The sequence below is a fragment of the Peromyscus eremicus genome, chromosome 3, assembly GCF_949786415.1.
Source record: "Peromyscus eremicus chromosome 3, PerEre_H2_v1, whole genome shotgun sequence".
In the NCBI taxonomy this organism is placed as follows: Eukaryota; Metazoa; Chordata; class Mammalia; order Rodentia; family Cricetidae; genus Peromyscus; species Peromyscus eremicus.
This window is the reverse complement of record NC_081418.1, coordinates 132,220,354-132,246,260: the sequence shown is the minus strand read 5'-3', so window position 1 is coordinate 132,246,260 and position 25,907 is coordinate 132,220,354. Positions and strand designations below refer to the sequence as shown.

Below are 25,907 nucleotides of genomic sequence, written 5' to 3'. Positions count from 1 at the left end.
GCCCCCAGGACCAGGTTTTAAGTTAGGTGGGACTAATGTAGGTTCTTTTCTGTGATGGGAATTGTCTCTGCTCCACTAGCCAGTTGTCAGGAGTGGTTTGGCCCAAAGGGTGGAGTTGTATTGACGAGTACATAACCGGAATAAAAGGTGGGCCCAAGGTGGTGGGGAGGACGGACTGCCAGCAGCCCTGGGAACAGTCGAGGTTGGCGGCTTGATTCAGGTTCCCCATTCCCCTTGGGAACAAGGAAGTGGTGGCGGTACCAGCAGAGAGCTGGACCCCCAGCAGGAACAGCGGAGCAACTGGTGATGTGGACTCCTCATTCTGTCTTGTAATTATTGTGCATGGATTTTGCCTGCTAGTGGGAGGCAAGGTAACCCTGGCTTCCTTATGACTTTTCAGTTTGTGTTTTGGTTTTGTGGGCAGTTTCGTTTTATGCAGTCTAGGCTGGCCTAGAACTTGGTTATTGGCAGCCGAGGACCTTCAGTTTCCTACCCTCCTGCCTCCACCTCCTTGGTGCTGAGATGACCGGCATGTACCACCATGCTGGGGATGGAGGTGCTGGGGGTGGAACCCAGGAGCTTGCTATGCAAGCTCTCCACCTACTGAGCTGTGTCCCAGCCCTGGTTCCTGTTCTTAAAACAGGATTGTTAGCCGGGCAGTGGTGGCGCAGGCCTTTGATCCCAGCACTCGGGAGGCATGTCTCTATGAGTTCGAGGCCAGCCAGGGCTATTAAACAAGAAACCTTATCTTGAAATACCAAAACCAAAACCCCAGGATTGTTCTCTTAGGACCCGATGTCATCTGGTGGCATTATCCCACTTCCCTATAGCAGGCTGTGGAGGAAGGAACTGGGGCCCATGAGACTTGGAGTTCTTAGTGTAACATGATTATAAAGTGATGAGTAGGAGACAAGACTCAAGAGTAGGAGCTGGAGAGATGGCTCAGTGGTTGTGAGTCCTGCTGCTTCCAGAGGACCTGGGTTCCTGCCCGGGTCTGGCAGCTCACAACTGCTTGTAACCTGAGCTTCAGGGCATCCAGCCCTCTCTTCCGGCTCCCAGGGTACGTGTACACACACACACACACACACACACACACACACACACACACACTGAGGTTCAGTGTGAAAATGTCCCCAGCTATTCTCCACCGCTAGGCAACAGTCAGGAGTGGGGCCCCAGAAGCCACAGCTTGGTTCTTCAGGAGACATTCCTTGTCAGTCATCTGCTGTGCTGATTACAGGACAAGGATTTAGCCAGCTTTATTCTAGGTCATGTCCCACAAGCACCCACTAGGAGGGATCCGGGACCATACTTCAGGGTGGACATCTGGGGCAGGACAGCGACCCTGAGGTGGCCATACTGCTCGGTTGGGTTCATTTGACCATTAGTGATGCTCAGGAGGGCACATGGTTCAGGCCAGGTTTACTTCTGATGTCACAGTGTGAGTGCTGGGATTAACACTGTCCTACAGGGGGAATGCTGGTGTAGACCAGCCCTTCCATCCTTCCTGCGCCTGCGCCTGCCATAATACACGAGGCCGTTTCTATTGTTAAGCAGGTGGTTGGGGCTTCTGAACGCCCCTGGTAAGTAGTGAAATGGGTCATTTCTTCTGAGGTAGCACTACAAGTTAGTTGATGTACAACAGGGTAGGCATCTTGGGCTTCTGGCGCTACCACCTAGTCTCAAGTGTAGGGCCAGAGATGGCAGCAAGGGAGGGCCACCGTAGATTACTCAAAGCACTTTAAGATGCGTTCTCCGATGCCAATGAAGTAGACGCCCTGGGCGATCCCAAAGAGGGGGGCTATGACCAGGGCCCGGCAGCCTGCTCCCTTCATGAAGGCGGCTGCTCCCTCCTGTGTCCAGAGTTTCCTGGGAAGAAAGGAGAGCCTTGGTAGTTGAAGGCTAAGAGCATGCTTTCTCATGACTTTTCTCCAAGCTTTACTTTGGTTTTGTTGTTGGATTTGGGGAGAAGGTCTCTAGATAGAGCCCAGGCTAGTCCTGGGCTGACCTCAACCTCCTGAGTGTAGGATTATATAGGATTACAAATGAGCTGCCACCTCCTACCTTCTTTAAGACAAGACCTCAAGGTAGTTTAGGTTGACCTGTGTTCCCTCCTTCACCTCTCAAGTGCTAGGCCAAAGACGAGCTATTAAACCCCACTTGGCCAAGTATTTGTGCACCTTTCTTGGTATCGAAGGCTGCAGTGTGAGAGGGACTTAGCAATTCCGAATAGTCTGGACTTTGGTAAGAGGAATGGGGAGAAGCATAGAGACTCATGGAAGAATCGGGAAGCTCCCAATACTGCGTCCTCTGAGAAGTGAGGGGCCAACACATTCCAAAGCAGCTCCAAGTCCTGCCGTGAACTGGCCTTGAGCTGGCATGGCATCTGGGGTGCTGGGCTTACCTGGCACAGTCAGTGACCCCACTGTAGATGTCCTCGCCCGGGGCTTTCTTCAGGGTCTGGATTCGAGTCTTCAGAACTGGGTGAAGCAGAAGTTAAAGCAAGTAACAAACAAAGACCAGGCCCTGTGAGGCCAGTTCAGTGGCTGTGAGGTGAGCGGCCTTCTCTGCCTCCCCTTTAGAGGGACAAGTGTTGCTGCTTGCCTCTAAGGGGGCTGTGTGTGGCCCCGAGCACACGGGGAGCATCTCCTCAGTTTCCCCAGTGCCAGCTCTCAGACTCGGAACTACCGGGAAGGAAAAGCACTTCCTGTGGAAGGTGAGGCACTGTGGTGACAGGGAACAGTGAGGACATGTAGCCACCTTCTCTGAGGGCCTCTGGGGTGGTCAGCCTGAGCCGAAATGCCGAGGGTGTTGGGGATCGGGGCTGTTTGACCTGCTAGTGCAAGTTCCGTCTGTGCTTAGACTGTGTGAGCCTGATCCGGAAAGCGGGATGACCTGAAACCCCCAACCCCAGCCCTCTCCACACCTACCGTCCAGAGGGGTGACAGCTACGGCGGCCACAGAACCTGCTGCGCAGCCCGCCACGAAAGAGTGTGTGAAGGGAGCCTTGCCGGTGAGCTCGCAGACCCCAAGCTGGTTCAGGTTCGCAAACAAGGGGAAGTAGATGACCGAGAAGGGAATGTCCCTGTGGAAGGGAAGGACGACCCTCTGGGAGCCCTGGGGCGCAGCAGATGGGAGAAACGCCCCCATTTGGCAGAGAGGACGTTCTTCCCGTGTCCTGCTCCCTCCACCCACCCACACCTGTAACCCGCAGAGGAACCACCGGGAGGGAGAGCAGTTTGGTACGATGAGCCGGGCTCGGGAAGAGGCCTCACCTGAGGAGAGTAGCACCCAGGCCCCTGTAGAGACCAGCCAGGCCCTGAGTGCGGAGCAGCTCCCGGGCAATGAGGACGGCCGATGGGCGCCTGCGGGTGGAAGCCGAGCCCGTGCTGTAGGGCCGGGAGGAGCCCGTGCTGTAGGGCCGGGAGGTGGGCGCAGCCGAGGCAGAGCCCTGATGACCGGCAGCTGGGGAGGAAAGGCAGCATGTCTGCACCAAGCCCAGCCCGTACCCAAGGGGTTCTCAGGGGTGGACCTCTCCCCGTCCGCCCAGCCCAGCCTGGTTAAAACCCTTGAATGGTCACACTGTGTATGTTCTGCTTAATGTTAAACGGCATCAGCAAATGCTTTTGTCTAATATCACCTCCTCGGTCTTCCAGGGTTGCATCCTCCCTTACTCCAAGATCAAGGGCACATGCCCTTTATCACCTCCTCCGACTCACAGAATGCAGTGTTACACCATTTTAGTGTCATATTCAATGCCTATGACTTGGTGAACTGAAGCTAGGCTTGTCTGTTCACTTGGAGGGCTGAGGCTGGAGGATTACTGCTAGTTAAAGAAAAAACATGGGGCATGGTGGCACATAGCTTTAATCCCAGCACTCAGGAGGCAGAGGCAGGTGGATTTCTGTGACTTTGAGGCCAGCCTGGTTTACATAGTCCCAGGCTAGCCAGAGCTACCTAGTGAGACCCTGCCTATAAAGAGTCAAGAAATAATAACAACAGACAAACATCTAGTGATTGAGATGGAATTATTTTCCCTGAGCATTTAAATTGCAGGCGAATCGGGGTATAGGAGAGTTCCCCCAGCTATCTTGCAAGTTTAAGGCCAGCCTGGGTTACAAGAGACTCTGTTTCAAAAAAATAATAGTAATTCATGTAAAGGTGAGTAAGCCGAGTGTATTGGTGCATGTCTGTAGTCCTGACATTTGGGAAGCTGAGGCATGAGGATTGTGACTTTGATGTCAGCCACTTGGGCTGCATCAAGGCCATCTTACTGGATGGATGGATGGATGGATGGATGGATGGATGGACGGATGGACGGACAGACAGATATGGTTACTGATTGATTGATAATAGATATGGTAGAACTTGTGGGTCCCACTAATGACCATAGGATTTAATGTACTGAGAGAGTGTATTTATTTTAGAAGTCAGTGTTTGCTGGACATAGTATTATATACCTGTAGACTCGATTAGTCAAGAGCCTGAGGCAAGAGTATGGCTTAAGCCCAAGAGTTCAAGGTCAGTTTGGCAGTATAGTGAAACCTGGTCTTGAGACAAAGCAGGCTAGGAAACAGCTTGATGGTAGAGCACTTGCCAGAGGTCATGAGGCCCTGGCTTTGACCCCACCACAAAGACCAACCGCAACAAGAAGTGCTTAGGTTCTTGGCTGACGTTACTAAGTTCTTGCTCAGAGGAAATAATCCCAACTCACGTCCCGGCCTTCCTTAGCGTCCAAAGGCAGCAATGGGGGCAGTTATCTTATCTATCGACTGTCTCATTTCTGTCTGCTTTTCTTTAGGGGGACCTGGGGTGTGGCTCAGGGCTTGACTGGCATGTGCTGACTGGCATGTGCGCTGCTAAGGTTCAATATCCAGGTCTGGGCAAGGGCTGTGGGGTGAGGAGAAGGAAAGGCTCAGATGGAAAACTGGACTCCTGCCTACCCAGCAGTTTTTAGACGGAACCTGAGGGAAGCAGCCACGGGGCCATGTGTGTATATGTGGTTCTTTTAGCCAAGGCTGAGCTCCCCGTCAGCCCGGGGATTACAGACAAGCCCACCACTCTTACACACATTTTCTTTGCTGTTGCTCTTTATGTGGATGGTTAGTTTGGGGTTTTGTTTTTTGAGACAGGGTCTCACTGTATAGCCTTGGCTGGCTTGGAACTCATGGAGATCCACCTGTCTCTTCCTCCTGAGTGCTGGGATCAAAGGCGTGCACCACCACCACCCGGCTTTGTGCTAGAATTTCTTGAAAAGGTGACAAGGCAGGAGCTTCCTCTTGGCAGACAGGAACACATGGGCTTCCTGGAGCTGCTGAAACTGCTATAACCCTATCTGGAACTCAGCTGGACTCCAGCACAAATGTGCACAGCGGAGCCGAGGGCAGTGGTGTTGAGTGTGTTACACACTAGCTTATTTAACCAGACACTGGCTGACCCCTGCCAAGAGGCCCCATCTCTTCCTCAGGCTCTCACTCGCTCTCACTGTATGTGTGCCATGGTCAGCATTCCGATTTGTTTGTCTTTCCACATTTGAATTTTTGCTTTTGTTTGTTTCTCTAGACAGGGTTTCTCTGTGTAGCCCTGTCTGTTCTGGAACTCAATCTGTAGACCAGGCTGGCCTCGAACTTATAGAGATCTGCCTGCCTCTGCCTCCATAGTGCTGGGATTAAAGGTGTGCGCCACCACTGCAAGGCCCATAGTTGAAAAAAAAAATGTTTACTAGTTTATGTGTATGTGTTTTGCCTGCATGTATGTCTGTGCACCACATGTGTGCAGTGCCCAAGGAGGCCAGAAGATGGCACTGGATCCCCTGGAACTGGAGATGGTTGTGAGGTGCCATGTGTGTGCTGGAATTGAACCCCAGTTCTCTGGAAGGACAGCAAGTGCTCTTAACTACTGAGCCATCTCCAGCCCCCTAAGCTCCATTTTAAAAAATCTTCAGGAATCCAGCCTGAATGTCAAGGCATCAGCATGGAGGTGTGAGATAGCTTCCACCTTCTAGAACCCAGGCTCTTGTTGCTGCTCCTTGGTCTGGAGCTGAAAGGGTTAAAAACATGTCTGTTGACCTAGAAGCTGAGCGTGCGAGGCTGGTGGTGGGAGTGTGCGGTGCAGTGTCCCCTGTGCTGATCCCAGCCTTGCTGGTGCTATGAGCTGGGATGTGCCTCACCTAAGCGGCCAGCATCCTGCAGCTGAATCTTGAGCATTTCCATGGGACAGGTAACCACCACCTGGCATATTCCAGCCCCACATCCGGCCAGCATCTCCATCTTCAGGTTCCGCTGCACCCTGTGGGACCAGAAGTAAGGTCCTTAGTCTCAGGCTGGCCCTGCCTCACTGTGCCCATCCACCTTCTTTGATAGTTGGAACTGTTTTGTTGTTTTTAAGACAGAGTTTCTCTGTGTAACCCTGGCTGTCCTGAACTCGCTCTGTGGAACAGGCTGGCCTCGAACTCACAGAGATCCTCCTGCCTCTGCCTCCTGAGTGCTGGGATTAAAAGCGTGTGCCACCGTGCCTGGCTCTCCTTTCTGTTTTTTGAAACTGTGTGTAAAGCAAGCTGTCCTCAGTTTTGCTGCAGCTCCCCTGCGGCTGCCGCCTACCTCCTGGAAGTACAGACCATGCACTGAGCATGCTTGAAGCTAGATTTCCCAAAGAGGCTCAAGGGAGGCAGCCTGTATACCTGAGATGAAATCAGGAACTACGAAACACCAGTGTCCGGTCAGGTTCTTGTTCCAGCCTCTCAAGTACCGTCCCTAGGACAAGTGGGGACACAGAAGACGGATGGGAGGGGTGGGGTGGGGGTGTTTGGGGGTTAATGTCTAAAAATCTGTCAGCTTGTTGGGTGTGGCCGCTCAAGGCTACGATTTTGAGCACTCAGGAGGTAGAGGCTGGAGGATCTCTGTAAGTTCCAGGCCACACAGAGCTTAATAGGGAGACTCTGTCTCAAAAATAAAAACAAACAAACAAAAAATGAAAAACAAAACAAAAAAATGTAGCAGCTAGTTGCTAAATACATCGGTATATATTCTGTGTGTTCTGTATTTTCTCTTGAATATATTGTCTCTGAATATACAGTGAAGGGCTCTATGACACCATCACCAGGCCTTACCCATCTTGAATGAGCAGCTGCCGTAAGAAGTCATTGGCTGCCAGCTTGATTGCCTTCTCTGGAGTGACGAGGGTAAGGTTTACCGCAGCCCCTGGAGGTGAGACATGAAGACAGGAGCAATGGCTGCTGCAGAAGTGGCCAGTCCTGGAGTCTGCCACTGACAGGCAGAGCTCGGGGCTGAACAGGTCTGCAGAGGCCACGCAAGGCAACACAGTCTGTCTTACAGATACCGTTTTCCTTTTATCTGTAATCTATTCAGTATTACCGTGTGTGGGCATGCACATGCCCCAGCACACATGTGGAGGTCAGAGGACGACTCTGGAGTCAGTTCCCTCCTTCCTCCTTTACATGGTTCTGGAATCAAGGTCAGGTTGCCAGGCCTGTGTGCAACCACCTCAGCGGTTGAGATACCTGCCAGACCCCTCTTAATTTTGGAGTCAGGGGCCTGGCACAGCCCAGGATGGCATGGAAGTCACAATCCTCCTGCTTCCTGAGCACAAGCATGACAGGTATGCCACCGTGAAGCATGTTGTCCTCCCATGCAACAGGCAAGCTGCAGGCGCTCTGGAAATTTTGAGACAGGGTCTCACTACACAGCCCTGGCTGGCCTTGAACTCACAGAGACCCACCTGTCTCTGCCTCCTGAGTGCTAGGATTAAACGTGTGGACTACCACACTTGTCTGGTTTGGTTTGGTTTGGTTTGTTGGTGTTACTTATTTTCTTTTTTTCAGATTTTACTTTGTAGAAGATTATTTTGTGTCTGTAAGTGCTTGCCTGCATGTATGTGCACCCATGCATGTCTGGTACCTGCAAGTTAAGAAGACACACCTGATTCTTTGGAATTAGAATTACAAGTGGCTGTGAGCTGCCATGCAGGTGCTGGGAATTAAACCCAGGACTTCTGGAAGGACACCCAGTGCTCTTAGCTGTTGAGCTATCTTTCCAACCCCAAATTTTTATTTTATTTGCATGGTCTGTGTGTGTGTCTGTGTGAGTGTGAGTGTGTCTGTGTGTGTGTCTGTGTGTCTGTGTCTGTGTGTCTGTGTCTGTGTGTCTGTGTCTGTGTGTGTCTGTGTGTGTAGTGCCTATAGAGAGGACCAAAGACAGTCCTCCTGGAACTGAAATTACAGGTGGTATGAACTACCAAATGTGGGTCCTGGGAACCAAACTCAGGTCCTCTGGGAGAGCAGTGCTTGCTCTTTCTCTTCCTTCCTTCCTTCCTTCCTTCCTTCCTTCCTTCCTTCCTTCCTTCCTTCCCTCCCTCCCTCCTTCCCTTCCTTCCTGTTTTTTTTTTTTAAGATTTATTTATTTATTATGTCTACAGTGTTCTGTCTGCATGTATCCCTGCAGGCCAGAAGAGGGCACCAGATCTCATTACAGATGGTTGTGAGCCACCATGTGGTTGCTGGGAATTGAGCTCAGGACCTTTGGAAGCACAAGCAGTGCTCTTAACCTCTGAGCCATCTCTCCAGCCCCCCCTTTCTGGTTTTTTTTTTGAGACAGGGTTTCTCTATGTAGACCAGGCTGGCCACGAACTAACAGAGATCCGCCTGCCTCTGCTTCCCGAGTGCTGGGATCAAAGGCGTGCACTACCAACACCTGGATGCAATGTTGCTCTTAATGGCTGAGCCACTCTCTAGTCCCGTTCTCCTCCTTAACCTCCTGTTTTCTTTCTGGGTGCATGTGCCCCATTACCAAGAAGTCATCTATGTGTGTTTTGTTGTTTCTCATTTTGGTTTGTTTGAGACAGGATCACATGTAGCCTAGGACAGCTGGACCTGAACTCCCTTTGTGACTGGGGATGATCTCGAACTCTTGATCCTCCTGGCTCCATCTCTCAAATGCTGGGATCACAGGTGTATGCAACCACACCTGGCTAAGAAGTCACCACATTCTATCCTGCTGGTATCTCCACCTCTAATGGTGAATAAGCAGCCTGGGGAATTGGTCAGCTCCCCCTTTTTATGGGAACTGGGTGATCCACACACGTTTGTCCTTGTTCCCTGGGGTCCCAGCATATCAGTGCTTTCCCAGCACCGACCTGTGACCCACATCCCAAGGTCTCTTTATGGATGTGGAAGCTGTAGACAGCAGCATGGGGTCATGTGGGGCTGAGCTCACGGCTCTGTGGGTCATTCTATGTCAGAGAGAGTAAGAGGGGAGGGAGACAGGGGAAGGCTGGGGCATTGCTTTAATCACAGCACAAGCAAGCACCTCCAAGGAAGCCCTAGCTAGAAGCAGCTGTCTCCACACTGAAGACTCTTGGAAGCCGGGGTAGTCCAGAGACACCTAGTATCCCAGGCCCCAACCCAGCAGCTCCCTGTGTGGAATGAACACCACACCACGGTGTTACAAGCTCACAAGCGGTGGGTTGCATGCACCATCCCATCACCCTTGATAGAGGAGTCTGGACTCCGGGAGTTCAGAAGCCCACCTCGGTACATGCCCAGGAAGCCCACCTCGGTACATGCCCAGGAAGCCCACCTCGGTACATGCCCAGGAAGCCCTCCGCACGTGCAGTCTTCATCAGGCAATCTGTCCTAGAAGCAGAGGCCACAAAGCAAGTTAGTAGTGACCAAATGTACCTCTTCCCCTTCCTGGGCGCACCTCAGTTGGCCTTGCCTCCCAGCTCCCTCCCTGACGAAGCAAAGGAAACCTCAAACCCTCCCTGGGGCCCTCCCGGCCTTCACTTCTCCCACCAATACCTACATTCCTTTATACACAGCTTTCCCCTGCTGGTTCTGCAGTCGGGTCTTGGCAAGGTCAATGGGAAACACACAGGTCACTCCCACGAGTCCTGCCACACCTCCGTTGATGAGTTTTGCAGCGATGCTAGGCCACGGGGAGGAGAGGAAGAGACGTGGTGAGAGAGAGGACACTTGGCGACAGCCAGCTTCAGTAGGGGACATGAGAGCAGGCCCAGGCAGAGAAAGTCAGGAATGGCAGCTAAGGGGCTTCCAGCTATCAGTCAGTCCCTGTCCCCTCCCTCCACACAGGCTAGGAACCTCTTTCCAGGAAGCCCATGTTGACCAGCCTGATCGTCTAGCGCTGACACAGTGAAGGGGTCACCAAGCTAAGACACTGCAGGCCTGTTGGGACGGGGGCCCACCCGGGAGTTGGCAGGCCTTAGCTTGGCCTTCAAAGATACCCTCCAGCCTCACCCTCGGAGGCCTGAGAGAAAGTTTTCAAACAAGCTCCAACTTCCTTTCCAGTTGAAGGTCAGGAGAAGGTGGTGCAGATGAACTCTGGCTGGGCAGTTGACTTGGGCAAGCTGCCTCAGTTCTATGAACCTCCATTTCCCTCACCTAAGGGGCTGTGTGAGGACTAAACAAATGAGCACCAGGTAAATGACAGCTGTTGTTAAGGACAAGAAGCCCTCCAGGCTGGGGAGATGGCTCCCCAGTTAAGAGCACTTGTTGCTTTTGCAGAGGACCCAGGTTCGATTCCCAGCACCCACATGGCAGCTCACAACCATTGTAACTCCAATTCCAGGGGATCTGACACCCTCTTCTGACCTCTGTAGGCATCAGGCATGCACAAAAATTATGCAGATAAAACAGTCGCATAAACCTAAAAAAAAATTTTTTTTAACGGGTAAGATACCCTGTCTCTAACCATGGGTGCTTCTTCTTAGCAAGAGATAACCAGGATTAACAAGCAGTATGCTATCTGTCCTCTCTAAACACATGCTTCAGGCAACACAGCTCCTCTTCCTGCCTAAAGATACGAGTCTGGGAATAGAAAACAAAGTTTTCTCAGACTCCTTGGAAAACAGTCAAATGTTCTTATCTTGCAGGCCATGGGCAGCCATGGGGATAACACTTGTGGAGAACAGCTGAATGCAGGTCACAGTGGGTTTCTTCACAAAGGGACCTAAGTAAGCAAGAAACTGGTAACGAAGAGGGCCATGGCTGAAACTTCCCTGAAGAGATGTGTTAAAACAATTGAAAACGTTACTACAGGGGAGGGGAGTATAAAGAGGATCTCATGTAGCTCAGGCTAGCCTCAATCTTACTATGTAGCCAAGGCTGGCCTTAAACCTAATCCTTGAGCCTCTACCTCCTAGAGATGGGAAATAGGCATGCACCATCATGCCCAGCTTGCAAACTGTATTTTAACAATAGTGTGTGTGTGTGTGTGTGTGTGTGTGTGTGTGTGTGTGTGTGTGTGTGTCTGCTTGTGTATTTGGGGAAATATGTATTTGGGGCAACAGGTCTCATTTTCTCTTCCCAATCATTCCCTCTGCGGTTCTCCTCATCTAGAGCTGGCACTGACCAGATGGTACCATTGCCACCCATCCTCAACCAGTGCCCCCGGGGGCCTACCTCAGGTCCTGGCTGGACATCCTGCCGGCGATCAAGCACTGGCAGCTCCCAAGACTCAGGCTGTGGCGTCCTCACAGGCAGCAGCTGCTGTTGAGGCCAGTGGAGAGGGAAAAAGTGTGTCTTTGACTCGAGTCCTCCATAGAGCTGACAGGACACGGGATTCCTCAGGCCCCAGCGTGTCCCATGTCCCCCCTTCCTAGACCTTTTGGAAATGTGCATTCAGACAGAATCCTTAACTGTTTGGACTTTGATCAGAAAATATAGGGAGGGGGTGAGAAAGGAGAAGCCCAAATTAAGAGGCCATCCCAAAAGGCTTTTGGGGGAGTTCTGGGAGTAGTGGAGACATGGGCTATGAAGAAATTTTACCAGGAGTCCCTCTCACAGTAGACAAGGACTGCAATACTTGAGATGGTCTCCAGTAACTTTTTGTTTCGTTTTTTTTCAAGACAGGGTATCTCTGTGTAACAGCTCTGACTGTCCTGAAACTGGATCTTTAGACCAGGCTGGCCTCAAACTCACAGAGATCCACCTGTCTCTGCCTCCAGAGTGCTGGGATTAAAGGTGTGCACTACCCACCAAGCAACTGTCACATTTTTTTAACGCGAGGAATAAGGGGGCATGAGACAGGGCCTTTCTATAGAACCCACACTGAGTTCTGACTCCCTCTGCAGATGAAGATGGTTTTGATCACCCTGCCTCCATCCAAGTGCTGAGATTGTAGGTGTCGGCCATCCTGCCTGGCACATGGTTCTTAGCTGTGCTCTCTAAAGGTTCATATGAAACCAACCTGCATTGTGTCCTTGGATTTACTGAGTTACTTATAGTTTGTTTTTGTTTTTCATGACAGGGTTTCTCTATGTATCCTTGGCTGTCCTGGATCTCACTCTGTAGACCAGGCTGGGCTCGAACTCACAGAGATCTGCCTGCCTCTGCCTCCCAAGTGCTGGCATTAAAGGCGTGCGCCACCACTGTTGCTCTGTTGTTTTTAAAGATTTATTTATTATGTATAGTGTTCTGTCTGCATGTATCCCTGCAGGCCAGAAGAGGGCGCCAGATCTCATTACAGATGGTTGTGAACCACCATGTGGGTGCTGGGAATTGAACTCAGGACCTCTGGAAGAACAGCCAGTGCTCTTAACCTCTGTTGTTGTTGTTTTTTGTTTTTTTTGAGACAAAGTCTTTCTTGTAGCCCTGGCTGTCCTGGAATTCACTCTACCTGTAGACCAGGTTGACCTGAAACGCACAGAAATCCACCTGCCTCTGCCTCCTGAGTGCTGAGATCACAGGTGTATGCCTCCATGACTTGTGTTACATTTATGATTGTGACATAAGGAAAACACCAAGACCATAGTCTAGAAATGGAAACTATAATAATTGGAGGCTGAGCTGGCAGTGGTGGCGCACGCCTTTAATCCAGCACTTGGGAGGCAGAGACAGGTGAATCTCTGTGAGTTCCAGGCCCGCCTAGTCTACAGAGTGAGTTCCAGGACAGGCAGGACTGTTTCACAGAGAAACCCTGTCTCAAAAAAAAAAACAAAACAAAACTGGAGGCTGAGACAGGGGATCCAAGTTCCAGGCTGTCCTCTGTTACAAAGTACTACAGAGAAAGACTGGTCCTAAGGAGGGGTGTGTGTGTGTGTGTGTGTGTGTGTGTGTGTGTGTGTGTGTGTGTGTCTGTCTGTCTGTCTTCAGCTACATAATCAAGTTCAAGGTCAGCCTGAGATACATAAAATCCTGTCTAAAGGAAACAAGAACGAACAAGAAGGGCCGCACCTCTGAGCATCATCCTGCCTCCCACCGGGTGGGAAAGCGCCAGGAAAGCTCATCCAGGCTGGCCTGGGAGCTGCCTCAGTACAAGCTGCTTTGGGGTCCCCTCTTCCATGGTTCTGGCTTTTCCTGAGGCTGCCAAGCAAGTGTTAGTCATCTCTAGGTCTTTTCATTTTGGGGAAGGAGAGAGAGGAGGAGAAGGAGGAAAGTGACTCATAGACATTAATCACTTCAATTTAAAAAAAATATTGAGGAGGCTGGAGAGATGGCTGGGTGGTTAGAAACACTTGCTCTTCCAGGGAACCCAGGTTCGATTCTCGGCATCCAGGTGGCCGCTAACAACCATCTGTAGCTCCAGCTTTAGGAGGCTGGATGCAGTCTGCAGGCACCAGGTACCATGTGTGGTAGAATATTGTTTTAAGGTGTGCTACATTTGTTCATATTGCATTTGTTTAACTCTGTGAAGCTGTGTTACTGTGTCTGTCTAAAACACCTGAAGGTCTAATAAAGAGCTGAACAGCCAACAGTGAGGCAGGAGAGAGAAATAGGTGGGGCTGGTGGGCAGAGAGAATAAATAGAAGGAGAAATCTGAGACCAGATGAAGAGCTGGAGGAGGAGGCATCAAGGGCCAGCCACCAGCTACCCAGCCAGCCACGGAGTAAGAAACAAAGAAAGGAATACAAGAATAGATATAGATAAAAGCCCAGATAGATGGGATAACTTAAGTTAAGGAAAGCTGGCTGGAAACAAGCCAAGCTAAGGCTGGGCATTTATAATTAAGAATAAGCTTTCAGCCGGGCAGTGGTGGCACACGTCTTTAATCCCAGCACTCAGCAGGCAGAGCCAGGCGAATCTCTGTTGAGTTCGAGGCCAGCCTGGTCTACAGAGCGAGTTCCAGGACAGGCACCAAAACTACACAGAGAAACCCTGTCTCGAAAAACCAAAAAAAAAAAAAAAACACCTTTTATGTGTGATTTATTTGGGAGCTGGGTGGTAGGTCCCCCCCCCCCCAAAAAAAAGCCAAAGGACCAAAAAACAACCAACACCATCCATGTGGTGCACGTATATACATACATGTATGCAAAACACCACAACCAGTTTTGGGACATAGTACTGGGGAGAAATGACTAAGGTCTTATCTCTTGGGGACCTAAATTCTAGAAGCCTAGAAGCCACAGATAATCCACAGGAAAGCTTGAGGTGCCTAAAGAGTAAGAAACACTGCGCCTCATACCTATCCTCCCAGCACCTGGAAGCCGAGGCGGGAGGGTCTGCGTGCAAGAGCGGCAAGGGCCGCCGGAAGATGAGCGTCACTAAACCGTCTGCCTGGAAAGCACAAGCACCAGCCCTGGGGGCAGAGACACGTGCATCCCTGAAGCTGTTGGTCAGCCAGCCTAGCCTAATCTATACACTCCAGGTTCAGTGAGACACTGTCCCCAAAAGAAAAGTGGAGCGTGGTGGAGGAAGTCTTCTGGCTGTAACCTCAGTCCCCCACCTCCGCCCTACACGAAAGCGGGGTGGGGTGGGGTGGACTTTGAAGGGAAAAGCTGACTGCAGTGTCAGTGAGGTCCGAGCAGGGTTTCACCAGGCAGCCATGCAGGTGTGAGGCTCGGGAAGAGCCCACGGGGGTGGATCTGGCTCCTTTAGCTTTGGGCCAGGGCCCCGCATTCCTCCCCAGCACTGCCAGACACGACCCTGCCAGCTGACTAGTGAGCTGAAGGGGCAGCTAGACCGGGAAAGCAAAGTTAGAAGCAGGCAGGGACGCTGAGAGGCGTGACGTGCTCAGGACAGATCCATGTCTGCTATGCGGAGAGACGGAAGCCAATCAGAAGACAACAGCGTAAGGCTTCGTAACTCAGCAAGAGACGGGACAGTCCCCAGAGCACAAACTACCTGGGGGCCCAGAGCTCAGAGAAAGAGGGCAGAGTCGGGGAACACTGGAGCTGGTGGTGGGAGAAGCTGGGGGGCTGCTCTGTTGGCCAAATAGAAAGGAGGACCACAGGAAAGACGAGAAACAGGCACACTTGGAGGGATCCAATGGAGCCATTCCTGTTTCAGGAGCGTTCCTGTGGCAGGCTTTTATTTTGCTGTTTGTCTGATACTAGGGACCGAACTCTGGGCCTGGGCCTTGTTCTACCAATGAGTCCTATTTTACATTTTTGTTTTGTTTTCTGAGACAGAGTTTCTCTATTTAACAGCCCTGGCTGTCCTGGAACTCGCTCTCTAGACCAGGATGGCCTTGAACTCACAGAGATCTGTCTGCCTCTGCCTCCAGAGTGCTGGGACCAGATGTGTCACCACCACCTGACATGTGTTTTACTTTCTGAAACAGGATCTCATGAAGTCTGCCAGGCTGGCCTGGAACTCACTTCACTACACAGTCTAGACTGGCCTCCAACTTGTAATAATAATCTTCCAGCTTCAGCCTCCCCTCTGATTGCGATTGCAGGCCTTAATGATACTAATCCCTGCTTCCAGCCCATACCCAAATGCCAGCTACATTCTTGTCCTTGGATCCTGAGACATTCAATTCCCCTCATTGCATATCTTGCCAGAATTGCAGTTAAAATTTTACTATTGTAAACATACATATTGTGCATGCTCTATTTATGGTGGATATGTGCGCCACAGCACACGTGTGCAGACAATTCTCAGGAGTTGGTTCTCACCTTTCACTCTGTGACGCTATAGAGCTTGTATAGCATTTTCTTTTAACCGTTGAGCCATCCTACCAGACCACAGAATTGCTGTTTTTATTTTATTTATTTTGGTTTTTCAAGACAGGGTTTCTCTGTGTTTCATCCTGGAACTCCGTGTAGACCCGGCTGGCCTCGAACTCAAAGATCCGTCTGCCTCTGCTGGGATTAAAGGCATGTGCTGGACTTTTTATTTTTGAGACAGTCTCACACTGTAGCCCAAGCTAGCCTCCAACTGGTGGCAATCCTCCTTCAGCCTCCTGAGTTCTGGGATTATAGGCTGTCTGACAACTGGTTTTATGCAGGCCTGAGAATTGAACCCAGAGTTTAAGGGTTGTTAGGAAAGCATCATTATTAACTGAGTTACATTCCCAGTCCACTTCTTTTCTTATTTTTAACTATTGTGTGTCTGCACATGTGGGTCTAGGTTCCTGTGGAGGCCAGAAGCGGGCAATGGAGTCCTAAAGCTGAATTGATGAGGTTGTGAGCCACCCATTAGGTAAGTAAAGTGAACTTTTAACCACAGAGCTATGTCTCAGCTCCCTAGACTGCATATATATACATATATACATATGTGTGTGTATACATACACATATCCATACACATACATGTATATAGCTATAAAACACCCATATACATAAACATGCATATATACATACATATATGTGTGTGTGTGTGTGTGTGTATGTATGTGGGTGTCTCGCCCACATTTGTCTTTGTACTGCATATCTGGTGCCAGAAGAGGGTGTTAGATTCTCTGAGACTGGATTTACAATTGTAAGCTGCCATGAGTGCTGGAGTGCTGGGAATTGAACCTGGATCCTCTGGAGGAGCAGCCAGTACTTTTAACTGATGAGCCATCTCTCCAATCAAAAGTCTAATACTGAAATTCAGCAATGGGACAAGGAATTTGCAACATAGCCTCGACCCCATCCTGTCTGGGCGAAGGCAGGTCCAGGTTTCAGAATCCTCATCCTGGTCAAGGTCCTGTCCCTGCCATCTCTTAAAGCTCAAACAAACTCTGTGCTTTTCTAGATGCCAGAATCTTGGGACACTTGGTGGCAAAATGTCATGTTAGCTGGGCAGTGGTGGTGCACACCTTTAATCCCAGCACTGGGGAGGCAGAGCAGGCAGGTCTCTGTGAGTTCGAGGCCAGCCTGGTCTGCAGAGTGAGTTCTGGGACAGCCAGGTCTACACAGAGAAACCCTGTTTCAAAGGGGGAAAAAAAGATCATGATATTAAAGGTCAGAAGTTCTTTGAGATGTAAATAAACTGCTTTGAAAAAAACCTCCCAAGTCGCTGCTTAGGAAGTGCAGAACCTAATCTTTCTCTATTAAGTCAAAGCAAAGGAAATAGACAAGTGAAATCAGTGTTCCTTGGCAGTGAGAATGGGCACATTTGAGATAAGTCCGAGAACAAAGGGACATCCTGAGCCTGGGCACTCACAATGTTGCTCTGCAGTATTTGCTGGTGGGAGCTTTTTGTAGCCCCGGGTTCCCTTTAGCAAACTCAGGTATTCAACCACCTGATGTGGGTGCTAGGAACCAAGCCCAGGTGCTTTCCAAAAGCAACAAGGCTCCCTTCTGTCCCGTGGGGGGGGGGGGGGAAGATTTTTTTTTTTTAATTTAGCCAGCCACGGTTTTAGAGGAATCTTATCAGGAAAATCAGGAAAATCCTAAACTTGGAAGAGGCCCATACTGCCCGGTCCTTCAGGCGATCTGCTGAATGTCTGCAGTGTTGACAGGCAACCGGGTTGTAGCTTAAAGATCCCTTTCCCTTCAGGGAATATAGATTTTACTGGTGCCAACACTTTGAAAGGCCAGGGCTGGCAGTGCGGCTCAGTGGGAGTACGATGACCTCATGGGCGGGAGGTTTTACATGGGGGCCTGAGCACTGAGGGGAAGATTCTGTAATCTGGAGCAGTGTTTGCCTCATTCCTGGGCAATGTCCCAGACTCCTTCTAATGAAGGACTTGTTAACCGGTGTCTTTAATAAAGGTGTAGCACTCTTCAGATCCCATTTTACAGATAGCTGTGTAGTAAGTGTTGTGAAGAGCCAGAGTTGAGGAAGGGCGCCGTGGGCCTGTGAAGGAGCAGAGAGCAAAGGCAGCTGGCAGAGTGGGGCTGGTGGCTGGCTCCCTGGTCCTGGCTGGTCTGGTTCACCACTGTGAGAGTAAGTCTGCAAAGGGTCAGCAGACGTGGAGAACTGTGGCAGCCAGACAGAGCACTGCAAGTGCCCCAGAACCACTTTTGTGACCGTGGAGGTGGTGGAAGGGAAACGCCGTGTGGCCTAAGGCTGATCACTCTGGATGAACTGGACAGGGTTAGGAGAGGACTTCATGGCAATGTGCTGCGGTGCAGAGACTGGGGTGGCGGAGGCAGGAAGAATGAGGGCTGAGAAAAGTTCTAAAGTGTGGTGGCCACCCAGGCTGACCTGAGTGGCCTGGAGGTGAAGAGGGCAGCAGGAGGCGTTTGGGGGTTCACCTCCTGCACCACTGCAGGCCAGGGGAAGAACATCAGTACTCCTTCCATGGAGGTGCCCTTCGGTGGCCTCTCAGATGCCCAGCTCTCTGGATCACCTCTGTCACCTGCTGCCATCTGGTGAACAAGGGGGCTGAAGATGGCTGTGAGCCAGAGCCAGGAGCAGAAGGTCTGGGCAGAGAGCTGTTCTGCCTCCTCCCCATCATCCAAGTCAACCCCATCAGCTATCATCCCCTTCATTTCTCTGAAGAAGCTGCTTGATAAATCTAAAGGAGGGTTTTTAAGACAGGGTTTCACTGTGCAGACCAGGCTGGCCTCAAACTGAACCCATTTTGGCCCATCTTTGTCTTCTGAGTGCTGGGATACTTACGCTATCCATTTTTATAGTGCTAAGCAATTAAAAAAAAGTAAACTCAGGAACACCATTTTCCCCTCATGGAATTTAGAGCCTTGCACACTCTAGGGAAGTACTCTCCCGCTGAGATCTACCCACAGCTCTTCTTTTTTTTTTTTTTTTTTTTTTTTTTTTTGGTTTTTCGAGACAGGGTTTCTCTGTGTAGCTTTGCGCCTTTCCTGGGACTCACTTGGTAGCCCAGGCTGGCCTCGAACTCACAGAGATCCGCCTGCCTCTGTCTCCCGAGTGCTGAGATTAAAGGCGTGCACCACCACCGCCCGGCTACCCACAGCTCTTAAATCAGGGTCTCGTCGTTACCCAGACTGGCCTTGAACTTAATCTGTGGCCTATGCAGGCAGACCTGTATGTATGTACTAGGCATTGCCTCAGCCTCCCAAACAGCTAGGATTACAGTCCTATGTCACCAAGTGCTGCTTGGAAGGTGTGAAATGAATGAGGCCGTCCAGAGTCACAGGATCAGGGGGCGGTAGTCCAGAGTGCCAGGCCTCAACTACAGCCCCAGCCTCTTGGCAGTCTTCACTGTTTCAGGATCAAGTTTAAAAGAAAAGAAGGTGGCTTATGCTTCATCTTTAAAGTTTTTATACAATGTGTGTGAGGGGCTAAGAGATGGCTCAGTGGTTAAGAGGGATGGTTGAGGGCCCAGGTTCGAAACCCAGCATTCACATAGTGTCTCACTACCACCTGTAATGCAAGGGCTAGGGGGATCTGATGCCCTCTTCTGGCACCAGGCATGCATGTGTTGCACAGACATACATGCAGGCGAAACATTCATACACATAAATGTTTTTTGGAAAGGGAGTCTGATGTATATGCGGAGGTCAGAGGACAGATTGTGAGGACTGGTTGTCTCCTTCCACTGTGGGTTCGACTGAACCCAGGTTTGTGAAGCAAACACCTTTACTGGCTGAGCCATCCCTCCAGCCTCACTTTATCTTGCGATTCAATTCTGTTTCTGCACTAACTCGTTGCTATTGTAAAATTTCAAAGGTACAGTTCCAGGATGGACCAGGAGAAAACCAGGTCCTTCATCACTGGTAGACAAACCCATCCCGGGCGTGGCAGATGGCTCAGCAGGTCAGGGTGCCTTTCATGGGATCTACACCATGGGATCTACAGGGTGGAAGAACAAAGCCCTGTTCCAAGTGTCTGCCCCGAGTCGGGTATGTCTCAGCCTACCACTCAAGCACTTTGCTGACTGATGGACGAGTGCGGTTGGTCAGAGTCCTGCCCCCACCACACCCTGTACAGTGCCTGCCACTCTTTTCTGCTCTCCCTCCATCAGCTCCATCGGCTCCTTCAGGGAACTCATTGTCTTGCACCTAAGCCTTGCACACACTGGTAATGTGCCCAGGATGGATGCACTCTGCTCATGGACCAACAATAAGTTACAAACTGTTGTTTGGGAATCAGAGTGACCTATGAAGACAACCCCTGCCTTTGACTGCAGTTGATGTTAACACAAGACAGCCAGCCTTCCTAAGCGGGCCTCTCTTCACACATTTACAAGCTGGGTAGGTCAGGAGGTCTCAGGAATGAGAACCAGGGCTGCTTCCTCCCACCAGCAGAGCACAGGGGTCTCCCAGGGCTAAGCCCCTCCTATCAGAGCGGCCTTTAGCTTCGTCTTGACTGTCTAGGAAGTACCCCACTTCCCAGGATGCTCCTGGATGCCGACTTCCTCTTCCCCCTGCTTGCAGTGGGTGATACAGAAGGTCTTCTCTGCTGGCTTACTTGCCATCTCTCCCTACCAAGTCTATGCTTGACACGGACAGACAAGACAACTTACCAGCTTTCAGGAAGGACCTTCTTTCTGCTTTCTCTGGAGTAAAGGACAGGGGCTGGGTTTCCCGTGAACAGGAGCTGCTTTGTCCTTGGGGTGTTATCAGCCTGCAGTCCTCCCTCCTTGTCCCTGCCGCAGCTCTCACATGGGCAGAGGTAGCAAGCAGGCACTTCCCAAGTCCTTCACTGCAGCCCTAGCCTTATCACGCTACACTTCAGTCTGGGTTTGGATCCAACCTCACAGCAGCCACCCGAAGCCAGAGCTCCCCTCCCCTGGTTACTAGTAGGGTGCTGGAAACAACTTGACTAAGGCAGCTGCAGGAGCAGGGTGATGGGGGTGGGGACTCCCCAACATTCAGAGACCACAGTGCGCGCAGCACTTCTGTGAGGCCTGAACGTTTCTGTGAAGCCTCAACCCCTTGTCACTAGCCGAACACACTGGGGCGACGGCAAGTGTGAGGAGGGGTCAGCCTGGAATCTAAGTCAGTGCTCTGGCCAGATGAGCATGGCTGCCGACCTGAACTACAGCAGCATCTGCAGGAGGGGATGTCGGTCCAAGAAGGGGTATGTGTCATCTCACATGTGCTGTGTCACATGTATGCTTCTTGGTCACATGCACTTTTTGTTTTCTGAGATAGGGTCTCACTGTACAGCCAGGCTGAAATCCACTATGCAGACCAAGCTGGTCTAAAACTCATAATCCTCCTGCCTCAGCCTCCAGAGTGCTGGGATTACAGGCATGCACTACCACACCTAGTACATTTTTTTTTTTTTTTTTGCAAGTGTGTGAACGGAACTCCATGTTCTATATGTACATGCCATGCTAGGCAAGCACTCCACTACGGAGCTACATACCATCCTCATGTACTTTTATAATTGTAGAGAACTGGAGTTTGGTTCCCAGCACCCACATGGCAGTTTACAATCACCTGTAACTTCAGTTCCAGGGCATTCCAATGCTCTCTTCTGACCTCTGTGGGTACCAGGCAAGGACGTGGTGCATACACAGCCAAAGCACACATACACATAAAAGAAAAGTAAAGCCTGGCGGTGGTGGCGCACATCTGTAATCCCAGCACTCGGGAGGCAGAGGCAGGCAGATCTTTGTAAGTTCGAGGCCAGCCTGGTCTAGAAAGCGAGATCCAGGAAAGGTGCAAAGCTACACAGAGAAACCCTGTCTTGAAAAAAACAAAACAAACAAACAAACAAACAAAAAACAAAAAAAAAAGTAAACTTTTAAAAAGGAGAGAGAGCTGGGCGTGATTTTTCTGTGTAGCTCTGGCTGTCCTGGAACTCACTCTAGACCAGGCTGGCCTTGAACTCAAGAAATCCACCTGCCTCTGCCTCCTAAGTGCTAGGATTAAAAGTGTGCACCACTGTGGTCTCTGAGTTCAAGGCCAGCCTGGTCTACAGAGTGAGTTCCAGGACAGCCAAGGCTACACAGAGAAGGGAGAGAAAATTGAGCCAGGACTCCTGGGATTACGTAAGTCTGAGGGCAGCTTAGACTAACCAATGAATTCCAGGCCAGCCTTCCCTATAGAGTGACCCCGTCTCAAAACCAGGAACTAGAACCCCAAGACAACAAAAAGTCAGGGCTGGGATGTAGTTCAGTTGAGAGCCCAGTCGCCAGCATAGGATCAGCAGCAGTAGGAAGGAGAGGCAGGAAGAACAGAAGTTCCCAGGTGTACATGGCGAGAAAGCACATTCTAGTCGGCCTGGGCTTCATCAGACTGTCTCCAAAGAACAAATAAAAAGAAACTGGTGTTAGACTGTAGGCTAGGAAGGACTCATATAGAGGAGTTGAAAGCCAGGGCAGAAGGGAGCTTCAGCTTTGGTTTAGGGCTGTTAAAGGCCTGCTTACAGAGTGACCCTACAAGATCCCAAGCCCGTTAGGAAGGCAGTTGTGTTCCACCCCTCTGAAGCACAGTGAACCAGTCTGGTGTCACTGGGATACCCTGATGACATAGGTACACAGCCAAGGTTTCCAACACTGTACTGGCAGGAGTTTGTTAAGTTTGCTGACTAAAATGGGTTGTCGCGGACAGACAGACAATTAGACAGCACAGGACTAGTCTGTGGGCAAGGCAGTTCTGATGTGTCAGACACAGTTCAGAGAAAACAGGAAGCCGACCTGGACTGAGACCACCGGAAGGAGGGCAGACAGAGCAGGTGGCCTGGACCAGGACGGACAGGACGGGAGTTCCTCAGCTTTGTTACTTTTTCCCAGGTGTGGAATACAGGACACCTGCTGCCACTATTCCCCGTTAGCCAGTAGTGTGGGCTGGATCCCAAAGTTCTTCAGAAGGTAGTGCTGTCCATTAGGTATGGAGGGGAAACTCAGCCTAGAAAGGTGTAAAGGTTTATAAGCTGAAATATGACGCCAGGCTCTTCCTAGGGGTTTGTTCTTAAACTGAGGCATCAGAACCACAGGGGGTGTCTCACGTCAGCGGACAGGGCCTTCCATGGGGCTGATCAGGCAGGACGAGGAAGGAGTCAAAACCAGTTCCTGGGTGACGTTCATTTGTCCATACTGTAGGTTCAGACCCCCGTTCTGACAACCACAACAGAGCATACCTGGCCTGTGCACTGAGGTCTGTCCAAGTCAAAGGATGTGAATGCACCAAGAGCCCCCTGCTGCAACTGACTAAGGGGAACAGACACTGCTCATCACCTTCACTTTCTGGCTAAGCACTGCTCATCCCGTCCAGCACCCTGCTGTAGGCCAGGCTTCGCCAGTGGTTTTCCTTCATTACTAACTCTGAGAAAAGGAAGTCTGCTATTCAGAATACAAAGGGATAAGACTAAGCGCCAGGCAGATGCTGCATCTCTAACAGCCTACCATGCATCAAGTGAATTCAACAAACTGCACCAAAACCGTGGCAGTGGGGATTCTGTGCTGAGCATGTATAGACATTTTCTTGTCGTCAGAGCTCAACAGTATAATTTAACATTGATTTACACAGGTTTTGTAAGAAACCTAGAGATGACAATATACAGGAAGATGTGCACAGATGACATGCAAATACCAGGTTACACAGGGACTTTAGCACCTGCAGACAGAGGTCCTGGAAGCAATCCCTGAGGATGCCGAGGGCAACTGTACTTACTGACAACTTGGTTAGGAGTCACTCCACATCTCAGTTTTTGGTATACTCCAGGCCAGGCTGTGCTGGGTCTTGTCTCTGCCTTCCTATAAAGACTTAAAAGCTTCCCATAGCGAAAACTCTGGATACAACCTGAGGAACTGGCTTCATTTCTTCCAACCACTCTGCCCGGCTCTAACTGGCTAGACTAGGGTGACTGGTCCTATGCAGTCAGGAATGAGCTAACAGGATTCTAGGAGCAAGCTGTGGTTTTCCACTCCTCAAATGGTCTCAAGACACCTGAATTAAAATTCGTGTCATGGAGGCAGAGGGGCAGGAACTGCAGCACACAATAGCTCAATCTGGGCATTTCCCAGCTGCCTTCTTGGCTGCTACTACATAGCTCATTCTGCACTGAAAGCTTTGGCTAAAATTGCCTCAGGAAACTAGAGGAGTGAGCTTTGTAAGCACAAAGGAGACTGAAAGAAATGCACAAACATTGTCCTTTCAAAAGCTCAAGGAACTGAATCCAGGGCAACAGATCAGCAAGGCCAAGCTACCAGAGCGAAGTGGGGGGTGAGGGCAGTGAGGCCTGGGCAGCTGCAGCATGGGTACTCAAGAGCTCAGCCACCTCTGGCTGAGCTGGCAGGATTTCCAGCCACCCAGGAGAAAAGAGCCCTCAGCCCTCCTGCCAAAAACACCACTTGCATAACCACCGCAGGCCATAGGCCGTTCACCTTCCAGAAGATCCCACCTGGGTATTTTCCCAACTGTTCCTAACTTTCTGCGAGATTAGAACAAAGCTGCCCAAACAGGGGCTGCTTCTAGGTGCAAGTGCCTTTCTTCCTGAATGGGACACCAGAGACAAAACATCTCTGAAGTACCTTCAGCTTCTCTGATGGCCAAAATGGAGAGTGGCACCCAGGCAGTTTACAGCTTCCTTTCTTCCCTGAACCACACTCTTTGTTTCTGTGCCAATTTTAACAAGGAAGCTCACAGCATAGGATCAGGATAACTGTCTGCTTCAGCAAGTTTTAAAACCAAGCTGACTAGTGGAAGGCATTTTTGTTGTTGTTATATACCGTATTTAGCATTGGTTGTTTTGTCAAAAGGATGTATGTAGAACAGATTTTTTTTTTTTTTTTTTTGAGATGAGGTCTCTTGCACTTTAAGCTCTAAGCTATGCAGGCAAGGGGACTTTGCTCCCAGTTCTGTAGTGCTAAGACCACCACAACTGGCCTTATCAGGAGCCTCACACAGAGTACAGACACTGTCAACTCATCTCCATCAAGTTGTTAAAGATTTACTTTTTTTTTTTTGTTTTGTTTTTGTTTTTGGAGACAGGGTTTCTCTGTGTAGCTTTGCACCTTTCCTGGATCTCACTCTGTAGACCAGACTGGCCTCGAACTCACAGAGATCCGCCTGCCTCTGCCTCCTGAGTGCTGGGATTAAAGGCGTGCGCCACCACCGCCCGGCTAATTTTTTTTTTTTTTTTTTTTTTTTAAGACAGGATTTCTCTGTGTAGCTTTGCTCCTTTCCTGGATCTCACTCTGTAGTCCAGGCTGGCCTTGAACTCACAGAGATCCACCTGCCTCTGTCTCCCGAGTGCTGGGATTAAAGGCATGCGCCACCACCGCCCGGCTTACTTTTAATTGATGTACATTAGGTGTTCTGCCTATATGTATGTGCACAGTGGAGGTCACAACTGGGCACTGGAGCTCCTAGAACTGGAATTCCAGGCAGTTGTGATCTGCCATGTGGGTGTGCTGGGAGAGAAGCAAGTAATTCTAATCCTGAGCCATTTCTCCAGCCCCAGAGAAAAAAAAAAACTTTAGTATCTGGCTTTCTTTGTTGAGGAATTCTTGTAGTATGAAGGCTTTCAGTGGGGAATATGTAAGTTAGAAACCCAAGTTTGTTCGTTTTTAAAGAAATAGTAGCACACACAAGGAAGCAGCGGTCAGTACGTAAGAGGCAGCGAGCAGGTGCACTGGTTTCTGAGAAGCTAGCACACAGGGCTGGAAGCCAGTGTTCTGCCACTTCACTCTACAGCAACAGAATCTGTTACAGAGAGAGAACAATGTGACCACCAGAATGCCAGACCTGGGTTCCCTAAACTTTAGGTTTTCATCCTAAAGTTCACTGTTTTTGAAATGACAGAGACATGCAATCACTACACTAGAAAACAAAATGACATAGCAGATTTTCTAGAAGAAATGCCCTTCCTCCTACAAATATTCTCAGGACTGTCTTTCTGTT

The 25,907-nt window shown here is 50.3% G+C and overlaps 1 protein-coding gene across 1 annotated transcript; it reads right to left on the bottom strand.

Annotated features, from left to right (window-relative positions):
- Positions 1 to 1,518: 1,518 nt before the first annotated feature.
- Positions 1,519 to 11,463, bottom strand: Slc25a18 (solute carrier family 25 member 18). The gene is made up of 9 exons (XM_059256873.1): positions 11,435 to 11,463; positions 9,819 to 9,941; positions 9,594 to 9,649; positions 7,109 to 7,199; positions 6,170 to 6,288; positions 3,276 to 3,465; positions 2,931 to 3,085; positions 2,405 to 2,480; positions 1,519 to 1,869 (listed from the first exon to the last, which is right to left on the bottom strand). The coding sequence occupies exons 1-9, from the start codon at positions 11,452 to 11,454 to the stop codon at positions 1,728 to 1,730; spliced, it is 972 nt and encodes a 323-aa protein (XP_059112856.1). The 5' UTR covers positions 11,455 to 11,463; the 3' UTR covers positions 1,519 to 1,727.
- Between the last annotated feature and the right edge of the window lie 14,444 nt (positions 11,464 to 25,907).